Raw genomic sequence first — 15,632 nt, 5'->3', positions numbered from 1 at the left:
CACGGGGCAAATGAACCAGCATGGAGATGGATTCAGTGACTGATAATTTCAGACATGGAGAGCACTAACATGTGCTTGATATTCATGTCAGACAAGCTGTGGTTTGGTTTCAGGCCCCTTTAGATCTTCAGAGGAGCAGGCAAAGGAAAGAAAAAAGGAAGAGGGGCAGAGAGAGAGAGGAAGAGACACAAGAGGGATGACCTCCCCATAATTCCCTTGAACTTCACAAAGTATGGCTCTAAATGAGGGAATCCCATGACATTTCCTCCTGCTTGAGCCTCAGTTCCTGTTCCCCATCAGTGGGTGTCCTGAGGCCCCCTAATGAAGTCAGAGCAGGATGATGGGGTTCTCTCATTCCAGGGCCTGGCCTCCCCGGCTAAGCTAGGAGGCAGCTTAGCTGCTGCAGCAATGGCAGAAGTTTGCGAGGGGCAGCCTTTGGGACAGTCAGCTGGGTGACTCCCAGAGCTACGGGGACAGCCGAGGATGTAGGGACATAGTCTGGCACCACTGGCTTCAGGCAGGGTCCCCAACGCTCTGGGAAGCACTCACCACCCCTTACCCTGAAAGGGCAAGACCAGCACCCCTGGGTACTTACAAACACCTCGATGGTGACAGGGACAGTGGTGTTCAGAGGGGGGTTGCCAGCGTCCTTGGCCATGACTGTCAGGTAAATCAGCCCGTTGGGTATCTGCTCATAATCCAGGGGACGGCTCACGCTGATCACTGAAATGACAGGAACAGGGCCCCAGGCCCCCTATAAGCAGACTTCAGATGCCCATCCAGCCAGGGGTCTCCTTCGGGCAGAGAGGGTGTGGCTGGCCCAGGCTGGCCAGCTCTGCCTCATTCCCCGCCCCTAGCCCCGCCCCTTGCTCTGAACTTCTGGAGCCTCCCGGTCTTCACTTCGGTTTACTGACGGCCTGATACGTGTGAGGCACAGTGCTGAGAGCACGGCAGCTGTTGACTGTCTTGGTGGTGATGTAAGCACCGCTTTACAGGTGAGGAAACCAAGCTCAGAGAGGCTCAATAACTTGCCCAAAGTCACACAGCTAGAACCTTGATAGAGGCGGGACTTGAGCCTAGGTTTGTCTGAATCCAGAGCCCAGGCTCTTCCCCAGTAGGTGCTATTGCCTGCTTATCTGTCTGTCTGTCTCACCCACTTATCTGGCACTCTCCATCAGTCTGGAAGCTGCTCGGAGGACAGGGTCATGCCCCAGGCTCTCTAGTTTGGTCTCTTACCAAGTTCTCCCTCCAGATACACACAGAGTTCACCCACTTACTGCCCAGCCTCAGGGCTGCTGGGGGTGATGCCAACAGTGGGGTGCAGATGGCAGCTCCCTCCTCAGTCTCCCCTGGCCCTGCCTGTTTCCTCCCATGGCCTTTCTCCTCTCTCTTCTTCCCCCCCTTGCCTCCTCCCTTTACCCTGTGGGCTCTCCATGCCCATCCCGTCCAGCAGCCTTGGGAGGACACTCAGGTGTTGCCAACTTTACTCTCAGCAGAACTCTGCTTGAAGGTGGTGAAGACACCCCTAAAGCCAGAGGCAGGCAGAGGTGGAGAGGGAGGATTTGGGGGGAGCTGAGAGATGCCCCCCTCTCCTGTCCCCACCACTGCATATGCCTGAGCTCTCCCATGGGTCGCTCCTGCCTGGGGAGGGAAGGCATATTGGCTCTGGCGTGGGGGGCACAGGTGGTCTGCTGGGGCATTACGACAATATGAAATCACCACTTTCTATGTGGAAAATGGAAGCAAAAGCATTGCTTTAGTAATATAAAACCTAAGGGAGGGTCTAGTCAAGAAGAGGACAGAGTGCTGGACTCAGAGTCACCCAAAGCACATCTGTTCTGCGTTGGGGGCACCTAACCCATCTTCAAGCATTTGGGAAGCTTCCCAGAAGAGGGGAGGTCCAGATGAACCTTTAAAGCTAGCCAGAGGTTATCGGCTTAAAGGCCAAAGGGAGGCAGAACAAAGAGACTGGGAGGAAGGGTTTTCCTGGCAGAAGGAATAGACTCTGCAAAGACATGAAAGTGACCCCTAAGAGGAGAGTGTCAAGGGATTCAAAGAGGCTGGGTTCGGTGTGGAGACAGAGGTGCTGAAAGAAGAGGCTGCAGAGGCAACCAAGAGTCAGATCACCCCAGTGTCGTTGGACCCCTCTGCTGTATGACCTCGGGCAAGTCACTCCCTGTCTCTGGGCCTTTGTTGCCCCTCATCTGAAAAACAACAGGGTCTCAAGATCTTGGAGCTGAAGGCTACTGCTGCTACCCCCTTCCCGGGTTCCGGGGATCAGGAGTCACAGGGGGCTGGCGGGGCAAGGTCCAGAGTCTGGGACTGTGCCTGAGCCAAGCAGGGAGTGGCCACCGCCTGGGAGGCAGCTGAAGCAGGCCCAGAGCATCGGGAAGGGTGGCTGACAAGCCTCTACCTTATGGACCTGGCCAGGCAGCCTGGGTAAGAACGAGGGGCCCTGCAGACTGTGGTAATATTGGATGAGGGGCTGCCCGTGGCCTGAGACCCAGAGAAAGACAGAGCTGATCCTAGAGAAGGGCGATGCCAGGCCTGTGTCACTTGCCCCCGCTGATGGGCTGTGGACCAGCTCCCTGGGTTGTCCAGGGTGTCTAGGAGACAGACGGCCACCCCCCTCCTCAGAGGGGCATGAGGGTGCAGCCCTGCTCTGGCCCACCTCCCCTCCTCCCTGGGCTGGGCCCTCGTCCCCAGCACGCCTACCTCCGTAGCCCTCATACACACTGATGTCGAAGTAGCTGCCAAAGGCGGAAGCGTTGACGATGCTGTAGGTGATCTGGTTGTTGGGAGGGGAGTCTTCATCCGTTGCCTAGAGGGAAGAGTACAGACAGGGCCCATGAGCCCTCAGAGGCTGGGCGGGAGGGGAGCACTGCCCCCTCGGGATCCCCTGCTTTGGGTGATCCAGGCCCTCCTTGTCCCTCAGCCGGAGGCCACCCTCTGGCTCCCAGCAGACACACCTCATGTCGGGGTGTGGAGGTAGCATGGGAATCTAGAAGGTCAGCTGGAGGCCTAGGGGAAAGAGGGAAGGCCAGGGCTTACCCCGGGATGGAGAGGGTCACTACCATCCCTGGCACGACCATCTCCCAGATCCTTCAGTCTCAGCTTGAACACCCCACCCACAGAGGCCTTCCCTGACCTCTGGACCAGGTAGGCCCTGCGCTGTGCACCCCATTAATCCCTCTGCACCTAGCTGTGGCTTCCTGTTCCGTTTTTGCTTGCCTCCCTCAGACTGTCAGCTCCATGCCAGCAGGAACCTTACACTTCTTTTTTTTTTTTTAAGATTTTACTTATTTATTTATATGACAGAGAGAGACACAGCAAGAGAGGGAACACAAGCAGGGGGAGTGGGAGAGGGAGAAGCAAGCTTCCCGCTGAGCAGGGACCCCTATGCGGGGCTCGATCCCAGGACCCTGGGATCATGACCTGAGCCGAAGGCAGATGCTTAACGACTGAGCCACCCAGGCGCCCTAGGAACCTTCCACTTCTTGATGGCTGCTGTATACCTACAGTCTGGCACAATCTTTGGCACACAGTAGGTGTCAAATAAATGCATACTGCATGAATGCAAAGTGGAGGGAATGCCCTGGAATGAGGTCAGAGATCTCCCTTCCCCTTGATGGTCTTCTGGGGTGACTGAATTAATTAGCTGCTTTTCAGAGGTCTCTGTTCCGAGAGAGCCTCCAAGCCATCCCACCACTCTGGTGTACTGGGAGCTGAGTGGGGCGTGACGGCACGGTCGGTGGGTTCTGCCTTCTCTGCATCCCCCGTGCCCACCCCTGGTCCCTTGCCTTCATCCCTGCATGCTTCAGAATCCAGTTCTAAAGGGAGGCTCTGGGTCCTCTCAGTCTGGGTGGGCCCACTGGGGGAGGGGAGTGGGGACATTAAGAAGTCTCTGGTCAGAGTTATTCTGCCTTGGGGGAACTCACTGCAGGAGGACACTGGGAGTGTGGGGTCCCGAGTTCTGGTCCTGGCTCTACTACCCCACTGCCTCCTCGTGCCTCTGGGGACTGCCTCTCCCCTCCCGTTTCCCCTTCCGTGACATGGTCTCTGGTTCCTTCTAGCTGGGGCCATTCCAGATTCCAAGCAGCCACCAAGGGGCCCGGATGGAGGTCCTTCTGTGAGATCCTGCTCACCACTTGCCAAGGGAGAGGGGGAGGACATTCCCTTGCTGAACAGTGACCTGAAATTTAACCTGACCCAGACACTTGCCCCACTCGGTTGCCAGGGACACGAGGGAATGCTCAGAGGCCTGACGCAAATCGGGGCTGAATTCTTTGTGGATGGCAGGCTGGCCTCTCTTGCAGCAGCTTCCACAGGGCGGTGGGCAGGCCGAGGGCGCCGAGGGGAGGATGGAAGGAGGGCGGGACCGCAGGATGCTCTGGCATCTTACCCGGAGCCGCACCAGCTGGGTGACAGAAGGCTCGTTCTCCCTCAGGGCCCCCACATAGGCATCCTTCTGGAAGGTGGGCACGTTGTCGTTGACGTCCAACACGTTGATCCTGACCCGGCCTGTGGTCTCCTCACCACCCCCATCCCGGGCAATGACTGTCAAGGTGAAGCGCTGGATGAGCTCATAGTCCAGTTTGGCGATGAGCATGATGAGCCCTGTGTCCTTGTCCAGAGAGAACCTGTGTCAGGCGGGACAGGGGAGAGAAAGGGACCTTGGTGTAAAGCAAAGCAGCTCACAGATAAGGCCTGTATTTACCAGCCTGTCCTTGCCCGAGGTGATAAACAGAATAAAGTCAGAAATCTGCTGTCTTTTCACTTGCCCTGAATCAGAAGAGTGCCTATTTCTAACAGGGAGTGGGGTGCGAGGTTGTGGGCAGGGGTGAGGACCACATGGGGGAGGGGAACAGTCGGGTACTGAAAGGGCAGGAGCAGGTTGATCTCGTCAGAGAAGAAACTCAGGCAGAATGACCCTCCTCCTGCTGTGAACAGGAGTTTCTGCCTACTGTAGATGTTTAGATGCTGGAAAACAATCATGGTCAGAAATTCTGCCATCCCAGATGGTTTTGCACCAAAATGTTTTAAGTGGGTGGTAAAGCATCCAGCTAGGAGAGGGGTGGTTGGTCATCTCTCGGGAGAGAGCCCTTCTCTTCTGCTCCAGGGCGGAGCCTTGGCTAAGAGCCTAGCAACTGTCTCCCCGAGAGAAATGAGGTCCAGCGAGACCATCCATCTGGCCGCCTCCTCTAAACAGCCCCTTGGGAGCCTCCCTTGAGTTGGAAGTTGGCACCTGTATGCCCGGATCTGGTCCTCCGAGTCTGGAAGGTCCTGGCTCCAAGACCAGGAAAGAAGATGGGAAGAGATAAGGAAACCCAAGTTGACCAGGACGAGGCCGTGTGGACACGGGTGCCCTGAGGGATAGAGGTGCCCTGTGCATGCCTCCTATGGCTGGCTCCTTCCTCCCCTCTTTTTTTTTTTTTTTTTTTAAGATTTTATTTATTTATTTGAGACAGAGAGAATGAGAGAGAGAGAGCACATGAGAGGGGGGAGGGTCAGAGGGAGAAGCAGGCTCCCCGCTGAGCAGGGAGCCCGATGCGGGACTCGATCCAGGGACTCCAGGATCATGACCTGAGCCGAAGGCAGTCGCTCAACCAACTGAGCCACCCAGGCGCCCTCCTTCCTCCCCTCTTGACGCTCCAACCGGAGTGGCAGAGAACGGCCAGATGTGCCTAACAATCTCTGTCTCTTCCCAAGCACTCCCACAGACAGCCAGGGCCCAGAATGCAAGCTGACAGCCACTGTCTTCCTCATCCTGTCGAGCGTCCAGATGCATCAGACCCTTCATTTTTAGAAGCAGACCTGCTCTCTGACTTCAACTTGGCTTTTGATCATGTTAAAAACGAGAGGGTTTCCCCTTCGGCTTAACTGAGGACAAGGGAAAGAGATGGCCCAGAGGCATGGTGGGTGACAGGGCAAGGCTCCCCCAGCCGGGCGGTGAAGCAAGCCACCCACCCGACGGCTGAGGTACGAGGCGGGCCCCCTCCTGCTGGAGGCCGGGCATCCCGGCGGTGAAGACCACATGCAGAGGCCAGGCCCTAGAGCTTACCAGCTGTGTGACTTTGGGCAAATGACTCAGCCTCTCTGAGTTTCCTCCTCTGCAAAGCGCAGATGATAACAGTGACCAGTGCTTGGGGGGATGAAATCCGATCACGTGCGGCAAGCCCTGGGCGCAGAGCCTGACACACAGCAAGGGTTCCCAGATGCTAGCTGCTGCTATGGCCTTCGCTAGGAGCTGTCACCAGTGTTTCCGAGCTGCTTCATTCCCAAAGCTAAAGGCTATCTTTTGAGGGTCAGAGAAGCGATGCCTCCGAGAGTTTAGAGGACTTGACCAAGACTGTGCCACGGCCAGGGTGACGCTGGCCGTGGCGCCCGTGGGTTCTGACTCCCCGCTCAGTGCTCTAGCCACGGCGGCACAGCACCCTCCCCGGGCACTGAGAAGTTTCCTGAACCTTGAGAGTAGCCGAGTGCCACTGCTGGGGTGGGGACAGGGTTGGGGGGCGCTGGGGCAGGGTCTTACCGGTCAGGATCATCGCTGAAGAAGTAGTTGACTTCCCCAAAGGTGCCCACGTCATTGTCTGTTGCCTGCAAAGGTCAGAATGAGAAGTCACTGCTGCCAGACCCAGCGAGGCTCCTGATCTCACCGGGAAATGTCCATAGCCAACCCGTGGTCCTCCCACGCAACTCCTCTGGCTGCATTTTCTAGAGGTGAGTTCGTTGTTCTGTACGGGGGCCCCCAGGCACCAAGCACTATTGACAGTGATAGTGGAGAGCCCAGTTCTGGAGGATCGGTCTTCTGCCTAAATCTCTAACGTGGGGAAACCACTCCCTCTGGACTCCTGTCAGGCCAGGCAGGCTTATGCTCTGCAGAGGCTCAGAGGGCTTGGGGAAGAGGTCTTGGACCTGTGGCTTGGGGGTCGCAACTTGAAGGTTTGCAAAGTATTGCAAACAAAGGTGGAAGTGGGTTCCACCATCTGGTGGACTCTTCCAGTGCTTCTCTCCCAGTCCCCAAAGCATCCATGTGGGATGTGCTTCCCGGTGGGAAAGGCCCCTCGGGGAAGGGGCGATTCTAGAGTCCTGCCCCTGACACCCCTTCCAGCCTCAGTTTGGTTTGTGAGTCCAGCAAGACCTCTTTTACCTGGGCTGGTCCCGCCTGGCTTCTGCCACTTGCAGTCGAAAGAAACAGGGGAGGAGGAGAGGCCTGCCTCACACGGATGACTGTGGCAATGGTGGGGACCACTGCCCGCCTGTCCTGTTGTCCTCCCTTTTACATTTTCAAAGACCACGTATGGTTATCATGACCTCATTTTATCCTCACAACTGTCCCACATGATGAGGAAGACAGACATTTCCACCCATTTTGCAGATCACAAAACTGAGGCCCCGACCCCAGTGAGGCCCATTCTAGGTCACGAGCCAGGTTACGAGCAAAGGGAGGCAGAAACAGGGATCCCGACTCTCAGCCTGCAGTTCCTTTCTTTAGGCCACCCCAGTGGGGCCCCCCTCCATCTCCTGCCTTCTCCAGGACGAGGGCAGTTTCAGCAGAGGTTTGGCTTTTGTGGGTGGGACTGCCAGCTTCTGCCTCATTCTTGGCCCGGCCATAGTCCACAGTGTAGGTGAAATGACACCATTCATTCGTTCGTTCATTCCTTATTAAGCATGCACTGTGTGCTGGGCACTGGGACTCTGCCCCCTTCTCAGGCCACTCACTGCCCTGGAGCGGGACAGCCTGTGGCTGCTGCCACATAGCAGGGGCAAAGGCTGTGGGCTGACCTTGCGGACATCTGCTTTACATTCAGGGCTTCTTGATGAGACTGTGATTGGATAGAGTTTCTGCTAATAAAAATCTGTTTCTTTTATTTTTTAGCTTTAGTGAGGTATAAGGGACAAATAAAATGGTAACAAATCTAAGGTGTACAATGTGATGATTTTATTTTATTTTTTTAAGATTTTATTTATTTATTTGAGAGAGAGAGAATGAGAGAGAGCAAGCACATGAGAGGGGGGAGGGTCAGAGGGAGAAGCAGGCTCCCTGCCGAGCAGGGAGCCCGATGCGGGACTCGATCCGGGGACTCCAGGATCATGACCTGAGCCGAAGGCAGTCGCTTAACCAACTGAGCCACCCAGGCGCCCCAGTGTGATGATTTGATATACGTGTATACTACAAAAGGATGTCCCCCACTGAGTTAATTAACACATCCATCTCACCTCCCTTATTTACCTTTTTTTTTTTTCTTTTTTGGTGAGAACACTTAAGTTCACTTAAGTTCTACTCTCTTAGCAAATTTTAATTCTACAATACAGTGTTATCAACCGTAGTCATCATCTTATACATTAGATCCTCAGACCTCATTCACCTTACAGCCGAAAGTTTATACCCTTTTACCAACCTCTATTTCCCCCACCCTCTGTATCTTTGTACTAAGTATTTTTTGAGGTTCTCTTTCAAGTTCCTAGATTTTGTGAAATCTATTAAATTCCATGTTATGATAAACCTGAATGTTTGAGAAAAATTTGTGTTCAGTATACTTAGTTGAGGAAGGCAGATAAGTGAATAACATATTTCAATACCAAACGATCCAAGTGAAAAAAAATATTTAGACCCAAAGGGTTCAGATCTCAGTTATCCAGGAGGAAGCCATTTCTGGGGCCGGGGGCGGCCTCTTGTACCAGATTCCCATTCAACGTCCCCACTGTCTGTGTTCTGGAAGACTGTGTGCAGACTTCCACTCGGCCAGGCTCCGAGTGCACCACAAGTTCTCAGGGATGCATGTCGAATAAGTGACAAAGACGACGCTGAGCCGTGGAAGCCACCCTCATACGCAGGACTGATTCCCGGACAGACCCTCCCTGGTGCCCTGAGCCACTCCTCACGACAACTGCCATTTACTGAGCACCTCGCACTTGTCACACATTTTATCTTCAGAATCACCCTACAAGGTGGGTCCTATTATCAGCACCACCTCCAATTTAGAGACAAGGAAACTGAGGCACGGAGAAGGTAAAGAGCTCCCCCAAGGCTTCACAGGGATTTGAAGCTGGTGTTGTCTTGCCGTGCCCTTGGCCTCAGTGTGTTATTGCTTCTGAACCGAGAGGACAGCTTGCTCTCAGAAGAACCTACGCCTGGTGATTCCAAGGGAGAGGAGACAAAGCTCCTCAGAAAAAGGTCCCTTCCAGGGACGAGAGGAGAAGTGGGGAGGAGTCCCTAAGTTCCCTTTTGCCCCACCAATCATCATCACCACATGTGGTAGTATTCAACTGTAGTAAAGTGCAGCTTGGCCTGGTGATGCCATCAGGCCCCTTGGTGAGGGGTCCGTGTGGCCTGGAGACCCCAGGTCCAGGCCAATGTCAACAGCGCAGGTCACCGTGTGACCAAACATCACCACCCCCGGCCTCAGCATCCTGGTGGGTCAGAGGAAAGGGTCTGGGGGGGGCATTGGAGGCAGAACCGCACCTGCCGGGCTCACCGCCCAGCACTCGGGGCCTGGCACAGAGCAGTGGCTGCATGAATGCTTGGAAAAGGAATGAATGAATTCTAGTAAGAAGGGGTTGCAGAGATGGGGCAAAGCCAGGGAAGAGACAGGATTCCAAGGGGAGGGAGCAAAAGGGGCTGAGAGAAGAGGCCAGGGACCCGAGAGAGCAGCTAGGAGGTGTGGAGGGGATCAGGAGGAGGGGAAGAAAGGGCTGGGTTGTGTAGGAAGTGAGGGGCCCCATCAAACCATGAGGGGGTTCCTGGCCTCAGAGACAAAGCCCTTCCTATCTGGGTGACCTGTGAAATTGCACTCAGACTGTCAGGGCAGGAAGGACCCCGGAGGTCCCCCTTGTCCGAGCCCTTTCACCCTGGAGTCTGGAGTGGCTGAGGCCACAACGAGATGGGCTGGTCCACTCTCCCCGGGCAGACACTGGCCTCCAACCCCCAGCCCCAGTCCCTGCATCCTCCCCCTGCGGCAGGCTGGGCACAGTGACCCCTTTCCCCTGGGGCCTCTTGCTGCCCGCCCGCGCTGCTGATGCTGACCAGGGAAGGTTTGTGAGTCCTTTAGTGCCACCATCTAATGATCGTATGAAATATGTATGCCCAGTGAAGAGGAGAGGGAGAACTTTCATCTTTCAAAGGCACGAAGCAGAATCAGAAGAAGATAAAAAGTGGCTTTTGTGCCCCTGCCACGATGGGGGCCGCCAGCACTGGCTCGGAGGGCCTCGCCGGGGTGCTCGGGCCGGTGCCAGGGGCAGGGGGGCCGGGCCAAGAGCGCTGTGCCTGGGAGGAGGCAGCAAATCCCATCACTCTGCGGCCCTGCCACAAGGCCCTCCTGGGCTCCCCGGTGCCCTCAGGGGATGGTCCCTCCTCCTCCACACACACTTGTGGCCCTGCCCCTGCTGTGGCCCAGCCCCTGCTGCCAGCTCCAGCCTCATCTCTCACCCAGGCCAGACCAGTGTGGCCCAGCCCATCTGCTCCCTCTGCCCGGACCGCTTCCATCCTCCCCTGCCTGGCTCATACTCTTCCGTCCTCCTCGGCTCCCCAAGGCTGGGTTAGAGCTCGGCCCTTCGGGAAAGACTCCCAGCCCTGAAGGTGCCGTGAAGAGGAAGCTCTCAGCTGCTGTGTTTCCTCCCCCTGGGTCTGGCTCCCCGGGGACACGGCGGGGTCATGGCTCATGATCTCTGTCCTCTACAGCGACGTCTGCATCCACACACCTCCACAACATGCGTTCACATACGCGTTTTTCATGCTGGCCCCAGGCCCGTGAGCTGGGTCCTGTTATAACTCCCTGCTCCTTGCCTTTACCTAATGGGAAGCAGACAGGATCATCCATAGGAAAGCTGTCCAAGAGCTCACTGCTGCTAAGTGGCAGAGCTGGCCTCCAAATCCCTGTGTTTAAAACCATTTAGCACCTCGAGGGCTAGGTGCCTCTGAGTCGGGCCTGTGTAGCCGAGGTGCAGCGTGCCATGCGGGCTAGGCCAGTGGAGGGTGCTGCTGGGGCCTGCACCCTGCTCAGCCTACAGCCTGCCCCACTCTATTTCTCATGCACTTTTCAATCAGTCTCCTTCCCAAGTCCTGCTTCATGTCCGCGCCACTGAAATGAATCCAGTGCCAAATAGACAGCGACCCTTGGGCCCACTTTAGGAGGGAGGGGTTTGGGAGTGACCAGGGTCTGTACACAGAGGACACATGTCCTCCTCGTGCCATGAACACCCTCTCTCCTGTCGTGTTAGCCACTGGTTTTGACTTCTTGCCCCTGGGTCTCTTATGACCAGTCTTGGTAAGCAGTAAAGTGTCCCAGTGTGTACCTATGGGTTAGATTCTAGCGCTGGGGATGGCAGGGGGTACGCAGAGACAGCAGAGGGGACGCCTGCAGCGTAATTGAAGTGCTCATCTAGAACCCTGGTCTGGCATTTTTTTAGAATTCTAGGAATGAGTATATCTGTCTCCCTGCAGGGTTATGTGTGGGGTCTCACGGGCCGGTCAGATAGCTACAGGGATGGGGGAAGGGGTCGGCGCAGCTGGCCAGCTCTCACACCGTACCTGGGAATTCTAAGAAATGCCAAACCAGGGTTCCAGGCCTCCCCTCTGCTGTTTCTGCGTACCCACTGCCATCCCCCAGGGCTAGAATCTCACCCACAGATACACTCTGGTACACTTTACTGCTTACCCAGGGGCATGAAATCAAAACCAATGGCTAACATGATCTTCCTCTGCTCAAAAATCTTCGGTGGCTCCCCATTGTTGCGGAATTAATTCCAGACGAGCACCCTGGTGTCGAGGCCTGGCTGGCTTTGGCAGTCTTGTACCCACCTCCCCATGACGCACCTGGGCTGTCCTGGGTTCTGATGGCCTGATTGTACCTACCCCTTCATTCTGTAACTGCCATCCAAACCCCAGCCCAGCCCTCAGGACCTGCCCCAAATGCCTGCTCACTGAAGGAGCTCCCCGACTGCTCACTCTTCTTGACCTGAGAGCCCTTGGCTGTACCTCTTTTGGAATATGTGGTAGAATTTGCCATTTCTGAAAACTGCCCGTGTGTGCCCCTTGTCCACCCCTTGACAGAGAAGTCTGTATCTAACTCATTTTTGTATCCCCTGTTGTGGCCAGCACAGGGGTCAAGATCTTTGCCAGATTTAGTAAAACCTGGGATTTCCACCGTCAGTCACTGAGGGCTGGCATGCCCTTCCTTCTGGGGGGCTGATGTCCCCCATCAGCAGACACCACCGTGGGCAGTGAGCTGCCAGAGCAGGGCCGTTCAGCTCACCCGGGGGGCACAGCTGATGTTTCTAAAGCCTCTCCAATGAGTTTCTCAAGCTCTGATGTCCCCCCGAGCTCTGCAGCTTGAGTAGGGGGACTCAGCAAATGGCCCATGCCGTCAGCCTGCTGGGGCATGTGCAGAGCAGGTGGGAAGGGGCCGAGTGGGTCTAGAGGGGCAGATGGAGGACACCTGGCACATCACGGAGAGAACCTTCGTGAAGACAACGACTAGGCCTTCAGTCGAGTATTCAGTAAATATCTTCCGGGCTCTTGCAATGTGCCAGCAGCCATACCAGGCCCTGGAGTCATGGCTATGGGTAAGCCAACCCCCTTGCTGGAATGTGACTTACAGATGGGAAGGGCAGAAGACGAGAATGCAGGGGAGAACTAGCTGAAGAACGTAATTTCAGATGATGGTAACAACCGTGAGGAGAGCAAAGGGGCTAGCAGGTGACAGGGCTGCTATTTTAGACCCCGGGAAAGATCTCTTCGTCTGGGTGTATTTGGGTCTATGGGGCCGGACATGAGAAGCCCTTGGGAGCTCCTGGGGAGAAGGGCCCTATGGCAGGTACGGAGCTCAGAGGCGGCTCAGAGCACCAGCCTCCTCTAGCGCAAGTGGGTGCCGCCCAGGAAGAGGGGCCTGCACGCAGGGTCCGCAGCTGCCCCCGCCGCTGGCCTTGGGGAGAGGGTGCAGCTGGGACTGGCTGCTTTCCAGCTCCCAGTTTATAGGGCATCTCCTCTGATTCTCCCCAACACTGGCATTACCAGCAAAACTAATTCCCTCATCTGGGCCTTTATAATTGCATCGTGAGTGCTTATTTCCGTGATGGACAATGCCGGCCGAAGTGTAATTTTCTTCTGCTGACAAAAAGGAAAAAAATAAATACGCACGCATGGTGGGGGAAATTCCAAAGGTTAAGACAAGGTGAGCCTGCAGTGGGGGAATAGCCAAATTCCCAGACTGGTCAGGCCTGAGTCGGAAATGCCCATCTTCCCTTGGCTACGGGGAGGTTAAGATGGTGCCCCTGGCCATCGCCCTTCGAGCACATACTTTGAGCTATGCACCGTGCCCAACGTTTTGCCACACCTTATTTCATTCCATCTTCCTGACAGCCCTACCCTGGTGATGGGGGGACCAGAACCAATGTTATCCCCATTTTACAGATGGAACTGAGGCTCAGAGAGATCAATCAACTTGTTCAAGGTCAAATGGCCATGGTACAAGATATGAACTCAACTGTGCTCTCGCGTGCTAGTAACCACTCCCCTCCCCTGCTGCCCCTGTTGGTGGGGCTGGGGAAGAGGTGTCTTCCTGCAGTTTGAGAGCTCAGCCATGAGATCCAGGGTGCCCCTACCAGGTCACTGTCCTTGCCCTCCAGAAGCCAGACGAGTCCCGCAGGCAGTCTCCTTCTTGCCATAATGGCTCTGCCCCAGCCTCTGCCTGGAAGGGGTCGGCTCCAGCACCTCTGGCCATGCCCGTCAGCAGAGGAAGCAGGGGTCTCTGGCTGTGGTTTCCCAGGAGGCAGGCCCTCAGCCGAGACCCTTGGCCCTCAAATAAGGCCCCCCCACCTCTGCCCAGGCTTGGTCTTGATATGTGCACGTGGCTCAGGACCTAGACTGGGAGAGGCTGTCCCCTGCTAAAGTCAGGCTGGCTGTGGGCACCCTTCCCAACCCCACCCAGGGCTCTTCACCCAGCACCCTCTGGGTACAGCACTCCCTTTAACTTGTATGCCAGGGTTCTGTGCCCAGCCCAGCTCATCACATCTCACACCCACTCCCAGGACCCACCATTTCACAAGTGGTTAGGTGCCAACCCCTCCCAAGGGCCCCCTTCTGACCCAGCCTATTTTCACAATGAGCCATCACCATCTCCTACCCTCTTCCATTCATTTGCTCTGGACCAAGGGCCTCCCTCGCTGACACACTGTCCCCATCACGTATGTCTGCACCTCACTACCGTCTGTCTTAATAGCCTCACAAAGGTCCATCACGGACACTGGGCCTTAGGCCCCGAGCTGACTCCTGCCTGCTCTGGCCTTCTCCCGGGTCTCCCTCCGAACTGCCACCACTCTGACAGTGCTGATCCCTCCCTGGGGACAGACAACCTCCTCTCTCACAGTTTCAAACAGCCTCCACCCTTCTCTATAGCCTGAAAGTCCTGTCCTTGCATCTTCTCTCTTCCTGTGTCCTCGCACTTCCCCACCCTTCTCGCTCTCTCTCACACACACACCCTCTCTCTTCCTCTCCCTGTGGCTCAGACAGCCCCCAAAATATCCCTGTCCTCCTGCCTCCCATAGAAATCTTCTTTCTCTCTGGCTCAGGTGGACCCCATCCCACTACACAATCTCACACACACATGCACACACTTGCACCCACCCTCAGTCTCGGGCAACCCCCACCGCATCCTGGTTTCAGCCCCTGTGGCCCCTCCGCACCCCTTCCCCGCCACCTGTGTGCGCTTCCCTGCAGGCTGACAGCCAGCAGGCACTCACTCAATCACTCCCCACCAGCGCCCGCACCCCCGTCACGCATGCTCGCCCAGACACCCCGCACAGGGCTTCTGTTCTGAAGCAAGGCGGGCCCAGCTGCCTCCCCAGCAGCCCTGGGTCCTCACAATGGTGGCAGGCGGTGGGCGCCGGCAAGCAGTTCTGCTCCCGTGCACAAATCTGCAGAGAAGGGCACACTGTACAATTTGTTCAGGAAACAATAGCAATGTTTGACATGTCATAAGGATTGATGGAGCAGAAATTTACATGGGAGAATGCATTTTTAAACAGCTCCATGGAGCCCCGGTGCTTTGCTGGTAATGCTTTCCACATTCATCATTCGCTGAGCCTCTCTGAATAACTCCTTAAACTATGGGAGATTAACTGCACTCTTGCAAGCTCTGGGAGGCTGGTGTGGCCAGCATGAGGCAGGAGGGGCTCCGCGGGAGCCAGGAGGCCAGAGGCCGCGGGACCTCCACTTGGCCTCATCAGACCCATGAGGCCTGGTCCTCTCCCGTGCTCCCGCACTCCCTCCCACGGCACTCTGCGAGAGGATTTTGAGTCCTTTCTAGGACACGAGGCAGAAGCCAATGGCTGGGAAATGTTTAGTCGGCCCTGCGCTTCTGGGGGAAATGCTGGGTGTATCAGTTTCGCTCATCATCTAGAAGGAAGCTGGGGCTGATGGGTGAGCCTGTGGTGTTAGGCGGGCAGGAGGGTTTGGCTGGAAGCTACTGTTCTAAGCACCTTCGCGGGGGTGCCGGCCAGGGGGATGGTCACACTCCTCAGAGGAGAGGAAGGAGCCAGTAGCTCTAAGGAAAATGCTGTGTAGGTGCTGAGAACCAAGGGTAACCCTGTGGGCAGTGGTACCAGGGAGTGAACAATAGGGTGCAGGAGAGAGC

The 15,632-nt window shown here is 56.1% G+C and overlaps 1 protein-coding gene across 1 annotated transcript in view; it reads right to left on the bottom strand.

The window, feature by feature from the left end:
• LOC118021074 (cadherin-23-like) overlaps positions 1 to 15,632 on the bottom strand; it is a 328,706-nt gene that overhangs the window by 92,083 nt on the left and 220,991 nt on the right. Inside the window, 4 exon segments of the mRNA XM_035021097.1 lie at positions 596 to 723; positions 2,716 to 2,821; positions 4,403 to 4,640; positions 6,533 to 6,597. Coding sequence (XP_034876988.1) covers positions 596 to 723; positions 2,716 to 2,821; positions 4,403 to 4,640; positions 6,533 to 6,597 — 537 coding nt within the window.

This window comes from Mirounga leonina, unplaced genomic scaffold, assembly GCF_011800145.1.
Source record: "Mirounga leonina isolate KUSES-001 unplaced genomic scaffold, KU_Mleo_1.0 Mir_114, whole genome shotgun sequence".
In the NCBI taxonomy this organism is placed as follows: Eukaryota; Metazoa; Chordata; class Mammalia; order Carnivora; family Phocidae; genus Mirounga; species Mirounga leonina.
Note: the sequence above shows the minus strand (reverse complement) of the source record. Positions and strands in the feature narration are given on the sequence as shown.